This window comes from Melospiza georgiana, chromosome 7 (assembly GCF_028018845.1).
Source record: "Melospiza georgiana isolate bMelGeo1 chromosome 7, bMelGeo1.pri, whole genome shotgun sequence".
Lineage (NCBI taxonomy): Eukaryota > Metazoa > Chordata > Aves > Passeriformes > Passerellidae > Melospiza > Melospiza georgiana.
Genome location: NC_080436.1, coordinates 4289676 through 4302614, shown reverse-complemented (window position 1 = coordinate 4302614; position 12939 = coordinate 4289676). Strand labels below are relative to the sequence as shown.

The following is a 12939-nucleotide window of genomic DNA, read 5'->3' as shown; positions in this document are numbered from 1 at the left end:
ATTAGGAAAATGCTCCAGACATCTGCAGTTCACTAAAGAAAAATCAGTGGAATTATTCCCGTAGAAAAACCTGCAAGGACGTGCATTGGGGAGGAAACAGGTACTTAAATTAATCCTTTCCAAATGAACATATGCCATAAAAATGGAATTAACACCTGTGCAGATAAAACACTTCAGCTCCCTTACGTGGTGATGCTCGAATTGCATTTTCACTTGGTCCTAATCAGATCCCTGATAGCTCTGAACAGGATTCAGGAACCTTCTGACCTGCAGGAGTTTGGAACATTGAAGGGGAAAAAGAATTCTTTAGTACCCACTTATCAGGACAGTGTGTTCAGAGGGAATTTCAGGGGTGATAAGGAGAGGAAAGGGGGCTCTGGAAGTGAGAAGCAGCAGCTCACAGTTAAACAAATAAAGTTCTTTTAATAGCTCTGCAACTTTAGCATTCAAGTGAATATCATTTTATCCTGCATAATATCAACATCTAAAAATCAATGCAATAACAGAGTTTTTCGTAATGTTTTTAGGGTTCTGGTCCCTAAACATTCTATATCTGAACAAGGCATATCTGCTATTTGGGTTTTGGTTTTTTGGTAGCAATGTCAGTCAGTGAGTCCTAAGGCTCTTTAATTCCTTTTCCCTCTTTCTTCACCTTCTTGAAGACACATTTATGCTAAGAATCATCCTCTGGATTTTTTCATCATTCCTTAAATTATTTGCTTTTGCAGCACAGATCTTTTCTTGCTGGTCCTTCATCAGCTGCTCCAGCTCAGCCAGCTCAGCCTTCAGTGGTTCCAGAGTGCTGTCTGTGATGCTGGAAGGGACACAAGAAACGTGATGTTGTTGGAAGCTTTCAAGCTGCTTCAGGTTATTTTATACTCCAAGAAAACACATTTCAATACCTGAAAGGCTGCAAAGCATTCCATGGAATCACACAGAATTTGGGTTGGAAGGGACCTTAAAGCCCACCCAGTCCAAGCCCCTGCCATGGGCAGGGACACTGATGGATTCATCATGTTCTGGTGTGAGACAAGTGTTGAAGATTGCAATGCAAGATGTTTCCCATTCCCATCTGTATGGCAGATCACCTTTGTCAGGTGGGCAGTTTGCTTTATCTCTCTCTCTGAGTGACCACATTCACACCTCCCTCAGGAGGGGACATTGCTGATAACAGACTATTGAATGTCACTGCATGGCTGATAAGAACTAGAACATCCCATTGGGAGATGTGAGCCCAGAGGGAGGAGCCAAGCATTGCTACCCAGATATAATCCAGAGGTTTGTGAGACACCAGCACGGCTTTCTCCACGGGATTCCCCAGAGGAACAGCAGCTGCCTCTCCTTCCACTGGATCTTCAGAGGAAGAATACATCCTTCTCTACAGATCCCCCTGCTCCAGCAGAACCACCCCTGACACTGCAGGAGGGCTGCAGCCACATTTCCAATGGGACTGCCACCAACAGCCTGACCCACAGGGTGTCAGGCTGGGTTCTGACTGTCACTGTTGTTCATGTGTACTGCATTGTTTATTTTATCCTTTTCTTTTTTTCCTTCCTATTAAAGAACTGTTATTTTCTGCTCCCATATTTTTTGCCTGAGAGCCCCTTAATTTAAAATTTATAGTGATTCAGAGGGATGGGGAAGGTTTACATTCTCCATTTCAGGGGAGGCTCCTGCCTTCCTTAGCAGACTCCTGTCTTTCCAAACCAAGACAACAAGGAAGGCCAAAGGAGCTGTTTCAACAGTTGTCCTTCACACCAGAACAACTGTCCTTCTCTGGGTTCAGTATTTACACTGTTTTTAAGTTTTAAGGGCCCCTAAATGTGTCCGCAGAGCCGAGCTCACCTCTGCTCCCTGCGCAAAGCCTCGGCGTGCTCCCGGTTCTCCTGGCGCCACAGCAGCAGCTCGTTCCTCATGGCATCCATGTCCTCCTGAATGTAATCCACCATCCTGCCCAGCCTCAGCACGTGCTGGCACACAGTTTGAATGGAGCCCTGGAACTTCTCGATCTCTTTGGCTACCAAGTCTCTCTCCCTCTTCCTGGATGCTTCTGAGATAATTGGCTTCTCCTAACAGGAGGGACAAACAGGGGGAGCATCAGAATGAGGGAAAAGTGTGGCTGCAGGCTGAATGGTGTTTGGAGACTGCAAGCAGAGAATGAGCTGGAGAAGTGTTTATGACAGTTTGAAATGGAAGAGAAGAATTGTGGAATCACAGGATGGTTTGGGTTGGGAGGGATCTTAGAGCCTATCCATCCTATCCCCTGCCATGGACAGGGACACCTCCAACTATCCCAGGTTGCTCCAAGCCCTGTCCAGCCTGGCCTGGGACACTTCCAGGGATGGGGCAGCCACACCTTTCTGGACAAGCTTTGAAAGCAGCATCAAGTTCTGCTGCTGTGTGGGAGCTCCAGGGCACAGCTCCTCTGAGTTCTCTGCATCAGCCCCTTCAAGATGCTTTTCTCCCTCCACTGTCCATATCTGGATCTCCAGCTTCTGAAGCTGCTCCTGACAACAGTGCTTCAGAGCTGTAACAGCCATGGTTACTCCCTGCCTTGCACTCCTGTTCAGGGCTGTAAAACCATACAGGCTGCAGGTGTGGCCTCCATAAACCCCACTACTCCAGACGAATTTGGGCTTGTGCTACTTTCCCTCATGTGCAGCCAGCAGAGTCTCTGTGGTGCAGCTCCTGAGGCCCCTCAGCTCAATGCAAGTCAAACCCAGAGTTTGCTCCAGTGGCAAAGCCAGCAGGAGCACGAGGATGCTGTAAAAAGAGCAGAGTGATGCCACACTGCTAATACACTGGAATAATCTTATTCCAGCAAAGCCATTAAGGAAAAGCCCGCTGGGATTTTCTCCCCCATGAATCAAAAACAACCTCGTTTTTCTTTCCTTCCAACACTGCTGCAGGTCAAATTCCCAAACCCAGACACACAGAGCTTGAAGCAGAGTTTACTTAAAGTAATTCTGTTTATTATATGCCAAACAACTAGAAAGGCCTTTCCCTGCCACCCCAACCAGAGCGTGAGCTGATTCCTGGCACAATTCCTGCTCAGCACAGAGGTGGCAGTGCTGGGACAGGGAACTGTCCCCTGTCCCCTCCTGCCCCTCTCCCAGCTGCCTGCCTTCCTGTGCGAGCTGGGCTGTTTGCTCAGCTGGCTCTGGAGGCTGCAGGGCCTCCTGCCAAGCACACTTCAGCAGCCCTGGGCTGGCTGCAGGGCTGGGGACACGCAGGGATGTGTCTGAGGGAAAAGCCCAGCCTCGCTGGGGGCTGCTGCCCGCGCCCTGCCACACACGTGGTGCAGGAAATGCTGCATTTCTGACTGCACTGGGGGGCTCCTGTTTGTGTGCTTTCAGCAGGAGCTGGGCTCAGGTGACAGAAGCTGCTGAAGCTGAGCCCTTGGCTGCCCAGGTCACCTCACAAGCGCTGGCTGAGCTGTAGAAACAACACAGCCCTGAGCTCCCCTCTGTTCAGGCCATGCCTCCCTCGTGGAGGAGCAGGTGCTCATTACACCACACCACACCAGCCACAGGGTTTAGGGCTTTTCTGGAGCCATCCACATCTCTGCTGTCCTTTAGGATGGAAGAGCTGTGGTCTCACAGTGTTCCAGGCCCTTCTCTCTCTCTATCCTGCCTCTTTTCCTACTCCTTTTCCTGCTCTGTGCTCCCCCAAAGGCAGAGGGAAAGCTCAGTCCCCAGCACTGCATTTCCCACATGGGGCTGGCACGTGAGCTATGCACACACGCACCTCCAGCCCATCAGCAGAGCTGTATCAGGTCCAACAGCTTCCCAGGAAGACATCCCATTCCCTTGTTTTTCCTAAGTGCTCCAAACCCTCCCCACTTTCCTCCCCACCATCCATTATCTGAAGGCTTAGCCAAAAAATAAGGAATTTATTTCACATCCAGCTCTCTCAGAAGGGAGAAGACTCAGCCAGTCCATTATCTGAGGGTTGCTGCTGCTTCATTTCTATTTTCCAAATGCCATGTTTTGGACTGTTTCCCAAGGCATTCTGCTGGAAAAGCTGGCAGTCCATGCCTTGGATAAATGCCCTTTTCAAGGGATAGAACCTGGCTGATGGCCTGGCCCAGACAGGGGTGGGGAATGGGGCCATGTCCAGCTGGGACTGGTCACTGTGGGGTTCCCCAGGGCTCAGTACTGGGAGTAATATTTTAATATTGATCTGTTTAATATTTTTATCTTTATCAGGGATGTGGCTGAGGGGATGGAGAGCACCCTCAGGCAGCTGCAGTCACAGAGTGGGTGGGATGTGGATCTGCTGGGGGGCAGGAGGCTCTGCAGAGGGATCCATAGGCCCAGGGTCAGCAAGGCCAAGGGCCAGCTCCTTGTGAGCCCATGGGACACAGCAGGCTCAGGGAGGAGCAGCTGGAAAGCTGGAAAAGGCCCTGGCGGTGCTGGGGACAGGGCCGGAAAAGGCCCTGGTGGTGTTGGGGACAGGGCTGGAAAAGGCCCTGGTGGTGTTGGGGACAGGGCTGGAAAAGACCCTGGTGGTGCTGGGGACAGGGCTGGACACGAGGTCATGGCCCCCAGGCTGTGCCAGCCGTGGTGTGACACCTCCAGGGCAGGGATTGTCCCCAGAGCTGGCCCTGCTGAGGCCCCTCCAGGGCTGGGGCCGGTTCTGGGCACTCACAGCCAGAGGGACCCTGAGGGGACACTGGAGAATGGCAGGGCAGGGAATGGAGCCCCAGGAGGGGCTGAGGGAGCTGGGCAGGGGCTCAGCCTGGAGAAAAGGAGGCTCAGGGGGCCCTTGTGGCTCTGCACAGCTCCTGCCAGGAGGGGACAGCCGGGGTGGACAGGGACAGGAGCAGAGGGAACGGCCTCAGGCTGGGCCAGGGCAGGCTCAGGGTGGGCACAGCAGGAATTTCTGCCTGGAAAGGGTGCTCAGGCCTTGGAATGCACTGCCCAGGATGGTGGGGAGTCCCCATCCCCAGAGATGTCCAAGGAACACTTGGATGTGGCACTCAATGCCCTGGGCTGGTGACAAGGTGGACAGCACAGGTTGGACTCAAAGGTCTTGCAGACCTTTTCCAACCCAAATGATTCTGTGATTCTCTTTCTCATCCTTGTAATGCTGGCATGACCTCTCTGATACCTAGACAGACCAAACAGCCACACTTCCCTCCACAGGGAAGTGTAGGATCAAAATAAAACAAATAAAATATCAATGATGCTTTAGCTACAGAATATATCTACATACAGATCTGCAGAGATCTGTAAACACAGCTCACAATTTGAAATATTCCAGGCTAAAATACACAGCTGCTTGAAAAGCTCAAGTGAAACAAACAAAAAAAAAATTGGAATATTTTTCATGAATCAGTTCCTTAAAGTGTATTAGTAAATAATGAAAATTAATTGCAGTGTCCCTGTAACTCCAGCATGTTTTCTATGCCGTTGAATACTTCAAAAGTGAGATTCAAAGGAGAAAATATCCCATCCAAAGTCAGTCATGGAATTACAGGATTGTCACAGCTGGAGAAGACCTTTAGGATGATCAGGGCCAACTGGCATTGCAAAAACCGAAACATAACACCACGAAAAGAATCTATTAAATACTATTTGAAATAAAAATCTAATAAATACTACTCCTACAAGTTCATCATAGGATTCTTAAAAATAAAACAACAAAAAAAAAATTAAATTAGTGTCTTTGAAACTTGTGATACTGAAATGTAAGAATGCCCAAGTTTCAAGAAAAATTTCCTTCCAAGAAAGATTTCCCAACCAGAGAGCACAGCAGCTCCAGCTGTGAAAATCACCACCCATTCTTTCTTTGTCTCATTAACACCTGTGCTAATGATCCCAGATTCCCATAGTAGTTTGGGTGGGAAGGAACCCCAAAGCCCATCCAGTTCCAAGCCACCATGGGCAGGGACACCCTCCTCTATCCCAGGTTGGCCTGGGACATTCCAGGGACGGGACAGCCACGATTCCACGTCCTGCAGCTCAAGGCTCAGAATTATCACTGTGACACTCTCAAGCTTTGCCAACCCATGCTGATTGTAAATAATTAAGGGGAGAGAAATGTATTAGAGGCTGTTCCCAGCTCCACAGCTGCAGCTATGGGTTAAAAAATGGTGGCAGGAGGTTTTCCCCAGCCGGCGACGTGGGCGGTATGAGCGCCGAGTGCCACCTCTGCTCACTCTGCACAAACGTGGAACAGGAGATTTCCAGCCAGAATCCAAATTGTTCCAGGCTTTTTCATCAGCCCCTACACCTCAAGCAACTCCCCTTTCCCAACAGCCCCAGGATCAATAAATTATCCCCGTGCAAAAGGCTGGATCACTTCTGTAGGCCCAACACGTTTCCTTTCCTTCGTGTTTTTCATGAGGCACCAAGAGAAATGTTTGCTTTGGATTGCTGGGAAAAGGCTGCTTTTCCCATTACCTCAATGGGAGCAGAACACAACGTGGACTCGGGGGCAGCCACCTGAGAAATCTGAAAGCTGGAATTTTCTTTTTTAATCAAAAAGGTGGAAATTATCAACAAGGCTCCAGAAGCCATCAGAATTTGAAGAAACAGCATTTGCTTACTTTTATACACCTTCCCCTTTGTTTCCTTTTTTTTTAATTAACAGGCTTTTAAATATCAATCAAATTAGTACATGCATCCATCAAGCATTTCAATAGTTTCTACAGGCCCTTTTAACACCATTATTATGCACCACTAGGAAAACAGACCCAAGTAATCACAGTTTTATTGAGCCCCACCATTTCCCCCCACCTCATTCTACAGGACAGGGCAGAAACTTCATTTTGGACAAGTAACTGGGATATATCCAGTGCAAAACCAACAAGGTGTGGTGCTTTTTTTATTGTATAAAATATATTTTTTGATCATAAAGGGTGTTTTCTTTTCCTGGTTTTTACAGAGTCTGTGTTTTAAGTATATTGTAACTATCCACCAGGGATCCCCATAAGAAACTCTTTCACAGAACCAGGGGGAAACAGTAAATGTTAAAGCATTTCAAATGAACAGGATGCTTTTTCTGCTGATGCCAGGTATGGGGTTCAGGCACAGGCCAAGGAGTTGGAGACACAATGTTCTTTATCACTGCACTTGCCAGAGTCACTCTGACCTGCTCCTGAGCTGGAAGGCTCCACAAGAAAATAAAAGAATGGCTCTTTCAAGAGAGCTTTTTCAATCTTTTTTTTTTTTTTTTTTTTTTTTTTTGCAGGGTGGTGCTTTTCCACATTTACTGAAGTTCATACTTGATCCTTCCAAAGAGAGCTGGACTTTTCACCTGTCCATGAACACCCACTCCAGCCCCGACACCCACCCTGCCTGCCTGGGGAGAAGTCATTCCCAAAATCTCCAAATTTGGGGCAGTATTCAGCACACAAAGCAAAATCACAGAACCATGGAATGGTCTGACTTGGAAGGGACCTCAAAGCTCATCTCATTCCACCCCTGCCATGGGCAGGGACACCTTCCACTGTCCCAAGTGGCTCGCAGCCCCAGTGTCCAGCCTGGCCTTGGGCACTGCCAGGGATCCAGGGACAGCCACAGCTGCTCTGGGCAGTGCCAGGGCCTGCCCATCCTGCCAGGGAACAATTCCTAATTCCCAATATCCCATCCATCCCTGCCCTCTGGCAGTGGGAGCCATTCCCTGTGTCCTGTCCCTCCATCCCTTGTCCCCAGTCCCTCTCCAGCTCTCCTGGAGCCCCTTTGGGCCCTGCAAGGGGCTCTGAGGTCCCCTTGGAGACTTCTCCTCTCCAGGTGAGCACCCCCAGCTCTCCCAGCCTGGCTCCAGCCCTGTGAATCCTGAGCCAGAGACAAGGCAGGAGACGATTCCAGCTGAAATCAGTGACAGCAGAGCACATTCATTCACCCATGATGCCACACTGGTGCCAGTTCTGCTCAGCCTTCCCTCTCTCCTCACACTCTCTGTGTCCAGAACCTCTTCCTGCTGAAAGAGCACCCTTTCCTGGTGAAAAAGGACTTGGGATAAAACTGCTCCTTGTATTAAACAGCTTCCCTGCCCCCAGGCTGTGCCCCAGCACCTTGGAAGAAGTGACAGGCCCTGTGCTGTGTCCTTTTCACACTGCACCTCTCCTGGGGGCAGCCACAGCTGCCTCACCACTTTTACACATCCATCTGCTGTCTCACCTGGATTTACAGTGCACCCACAGGACAGGAATTCCATGGTCTGGGGCACAAAGGAGCCCTGACACCAGGATTATCCCAAGAGTGGCCAGAGCCCCGTTCCTGTGTTCACAGCTTGCAGCAGGACTGCTTGGGGGGCACATTTTTGGGGCACATTTTTGTTCCCTAGAGCTGGGAGCAGAGTGAGGACCCTGGAGCACACACTCCCTCCATCCGAGGAAAGAGTAAAAACCCTGTTTTGGAGGAACTGTGTGCTTGCACCAGAGATTTCCCACTGAATTAGCATCACATCAGCACCCACAGAGATGTGACAGAGGTGAAAACCCTTCCAAGGGTAACTCCTCCTCCTCCTTTTCCCTGTCAGCATTCCTGAGGACACTCCAAGCTGGCAGGAGGCTGTGGTGGGAAGGATGAGCCTCTCCCAAAAACCCAACTGGCTGGCATTTCTGACTGCAGCTGCTGAACACAGCACATCCACTGCAGGGCCTGCAGGGCACACCCAGATGTGCAGCTGGTGGATTCCTGCAAAAATCAGTGACCTACAGCTCTTCAAACAAACAGAATCAGCACTGATTAGATCTGTCCTCAGCTCTGAAGTGCATCATGTGCCACACTGCTAATTCAAGTTAATATTGCCCAGGTGCTGAGCTACTCAATACCACTTGTTCCTCCCAGAAGCCTCCAGGCTGCTGCTTTTCTGAAGCCCTTTTTTTTTTTGGTAGTGCAAAGATGGGAATTCTGTTATCCCACTTGCTTCAGCTATTTAATAACCTGCCTACGTTTTTCCACACATCAAATAAATGAAGTGGAATACAAAATGGAACATCTGTTTCTTTCTCTGGTTGACATTAGAGGCTTAGACTCTAAACAAATACATTTAGGAAGTTTTTTTTAGGAATTTGTTAGGCTGAACACAGCTAATCAAGGCAGCAAAAATCTTGTGTATTTTCAGAATGACCCCTTTGTTTGACCTCAAAATTGTGTATATTATTTTAAGTTTCTGCACATGCAAAACCTAGATGATGAAAGTCCCAGTTTTCTTTCCTTCTCCCCTGTTCTCCTTTATTAAAACTCTTTAAAAAGAAAATGCATGTTTGGGAAACACAGCACAGAAAGGGTTCTGGAGGAATGTTTTTAACATAAATAAATGTTCCCCAGGCATCAGCAGCTGGAAGGTGTGAAACATCCCTGAGAGGGCACCAGCATTACATTTGGATTAAGCATTAATCCACCAACTTCACCTCATTTCTGGCTGATTAATCCCCAATAAATCAGGTGGATCCATTGATCATTTTTTTGCTGAATACTGCAGTTAATAATGTATTCACCAAAAGTTCCAGCACTCAGCCTGCTATTTTTTCCCCTCTTCATTTTCCAAACTGGCAGAAGATCAAGGCTTTAAAGACTAATGAATAGAAGTGGGAAAAATATTTCATTTCTTTTGGATGGATTGAATAGTTTAATAAAATAAGGAAAGATGAACATTCTACTGACAGATAGAGGGAAGATGGAATTTCCCAAAGCAAGTTTTCTTTCAAGTATTCCCTGGATTTTTGGATACCTTACTCCAAAAATATAGCAGTACCATTATTTTACTCTGTGATGCACAGGACAGTTTGGAATACAGTTGAATCCTGATGCAGAAGATACTTCTGGAGAGTTTGATGGAAAACAAATTAAATAGACAGAGAAGCATTCCCAGAGGCAAGACCACATTGGAAATGTGGTTTTTTTTTTTTTTTTTTTTACTTTTACTGTCACAGCAACTCCATTCTCTAAAATAACTTCCCAGGATTCAGCTGTGTCTCCAGCTCTTGTTTTCTGAACTGTCAAGTGCCTGTCACACACTCCAAGCATTTTTAATCATCTTTTCCATTCAACTCTGCTGTCAGGAAAACTACACCCCTCTCTGGATCACAATTTCAGGGAAACCACACTTATCTGTGGGTCACAGTTTCAGGAGAACCACACCCCTCTTTGGATCACAATTTCAAGAAAACCACACTCCTGTCTGGATCACAATTTCAGAACTAGACTCTTCTCTGGATAATAACTGCAGGAAAATGACACTCCTTTCCGGATCAGGATTTCAGGAAAATCACACTTCCCTCTGGATCACAATTTCAGAACTAGAATCCTGTCTGGATCCCAATTTCAGGAAAATCACACTTCCCTCTGGATCACAATTTCAGAACCAGACTCCTCTCTGGATCATAATTTTAAGAAAACCACACTCCTGTCTGGGTCACCCTTTCAGGAGAACCACACCCCTCTCTGGATCACAATTTCAGAGCTAGACTCTTCTCTGGATAATAATTGCAGGAAAATGACACTTTTCTGGATCAGGATTTCAGAAAAATGACACTTCCCTCTGGATCACAATTTCTGAAGTAGACTCCTCTCTGGATCACAATTTCAGGAAAATCACATTTTCCTCTGGATCACGATTTCAGGAGAACCACACTCCTGTCTAGATCACAATTTCAGAACCACAGTCCTGTCTGGATCATAATTTCAGGAAAATCACACTTCTCTCTGGATCACAATTTCAGAACTAGACTCTTCTCTGGATCACAATTTCAGGAAAACAACATTCCTTTCTGGATCAGGATTTCAGGAAAATCTCACTTCTCCCTGGATCAGAATTTCAGAACCACAATCCTCTCTGGATCACAGTTTCAGAACCACACTCCTGTCTAGATCACAATTTCAGAACCACATTCCTGTCTGGATCACATTTTCAGGAGAACCACACCCCTCTCTGGATCACAATTTCAGACCTAGACTCTTCTCTGGATCATAATTTCAGGAAAATGACACTTTTCTGGATCAGGATTTCAGGAAAATCACACTTCCCTCTGGATCACAATTTCAGAACTAGATTCCTCTCTGGCTCACAATTTTAGAAAAACCACACTTCTCTGTGGATCACAATTTCAAAACTAGATTCCTCTCTGGATCACAATTTCAGAACTAGACTTCTCTCTGAATCACAATTTTAGGAGAGCCATACTCCTGTCTGGATCACAGTATTAGAAGAACCACACTTCTCTGTGTATCACAATTTCAGGAGAACCACACTCCTGTCTGGATCACAATTTCAGAACTGAACTCCTCTCTGGATCACAGTTTCAGGAAACCACAGTCCTGTCTGGATCACAATTTCAGGAAAACCACACTTCCCTCTGGATCAGGATTTCAGAACTAGACTCCTCTCTGGATCACAATTTTAGGAAAACCACACCCCTCTCTGGATCACAATTTTAGGAAAACCACACTCCTGTCTGGATCACGATTTCAGGAGAACCACACTTCCCTCTGGATCACAATTTCAGGAAAACAACATTCCTGACTGGATCGTAGTTTCAGAACTAGATTCCTCTCTGGATCACAATTTCAGAAGAACTACACTCCTGTCTAGGTCACAATTTCAGAACCACAATCCTGTCTGGATCATAATTTCAGGAGAATTACACTCCTGTCTGGATGACAATTCCAGGAAAGCCACACTTCTCTGTGGATGCCAATTCCAGGAGAGCCACACTCCTGACTGGATCCCAACCACTTCCACCCCACACTCTGCAGAGCAGGAGCACAGAGGAACCTCCTGCAGCAGCAAGCAGCTGCTTGGCCAGGAGATCCCATGGCATTCCAGGAGCTGGGGCAGGTTTCCATGTGATGGACTAGGAAGTCAGCAGGTTTTTTTTCCAGAATTAGTTCTCTATTCTCGGCACTGCTAACGCAGAGCAGGGCTTCAAAAGTGCAACAAAAGCCAAACAAGTGCTGAATGAATGTTTCAGGGGCTGAAAACCAGCAATGGGACTCAATGGTGATTGTGGTGGGTGACAGTTGGCCATTTAAAAATATTTAAGGGGTTAAAAAGGGACTGTTTTAGTTTGTTACTCTCAGTCAGGAAAAAAACCCAACCAGAAAATGCAGCACAGACACCAGAGGAAGCTTCCTGAGCTTGAAATCCATGTGATTGTGTAAATCCTCCCCCATTATCCTGTTCCATGCCCAGTGCTGGACAGGACACACCACCAAAGAGGGTGAGGGAGTGCTGAGAGACAGCACTAATGAATTCCTAAAGCTCTTCCCAAACTGAGCTGGGAACTGATGATCCAACAGCACCATCTAGTTACAAACCTGGGAACAGGGACAGCTGCATGGCTTGGGCAAAGTGCCAGCTCAGGAATGAGCTTTGGAGCTGCTGCAGAAACTCCAGAATCAGCCTGGAACGCTTCTTTGTCTCCAAACAATTCTCTGAAGGCAGAATTTCACCAAGCAGGCAAATCTTCCCATTGGATATCTCATGCCAAGCAGCCAGAGGTATTTCAGAGACCTCAGCCACCACAAGAAGCACATTTCTAACACATGGATGCAATTCAGCAGGTTGGGTAAAGCTAAAACCACTCCTAACAGACTGTGGGCAGCAATCTAAAGGTGTTTTTCCTCTTTTTAGAAGGATTCAGTTTCTTCAGTTCTAGAATTATCCCAGAGGAATTTGGGCTGGAAGGGACCTTAAAGTCCATCCAGAGCCACCCCCCTGCCATGGGCAGGGACACCTTCCACTGTCCCAGGTGGCTCCAAGCCCTGTCCAACAAGGCCTTGGACACTTCCCACCCTGAGAGGGAACAATTCCTAATTCCCAATATCTCACCTAACCCTACCTTGGCTCATCAACCACAGCCCTAACAATACATGAAAGGAATTTTGTTCCAGGCCTGGATCTCAGCCAATCCCAAACTCCAGAAAGGAGGACATTCCCCCAAGAGTCAGATCTGCCATCCCAACTTCCTCAGGGTGCTGGAAA

The 12939-nt window shown here is 47.5% G+C and overlaps 1 protein-coding gene across 1 annotated transcript in view; it reads right to left on the bottom strand.

The window, feature by feature from the left end:
* Positions 1–403: 403 nt before the first annotated feature.
* TRAF3IP1 (TRAF3 interacting protein 1) overlaps positions 404–12939 on the bottom strand; it is a 31822-nt gene continuing 19286 nt past the window's right edge. The window contains exons 14-15 of the mRNA XM_058028424.1: positions 1846–2069; positions 404–814 (exon numbers count right to left, since the gene is read on the bottom strand). Coding sequence (XP_057884407.1) covers positions 649–814; positions 1846–2069 — 390 coding nt within the window. The 3' untranslated portion in view covers positions 404–648. The remainder of the gene's footprint in view (positions 815–1845; positions 2070–12939) is intronic.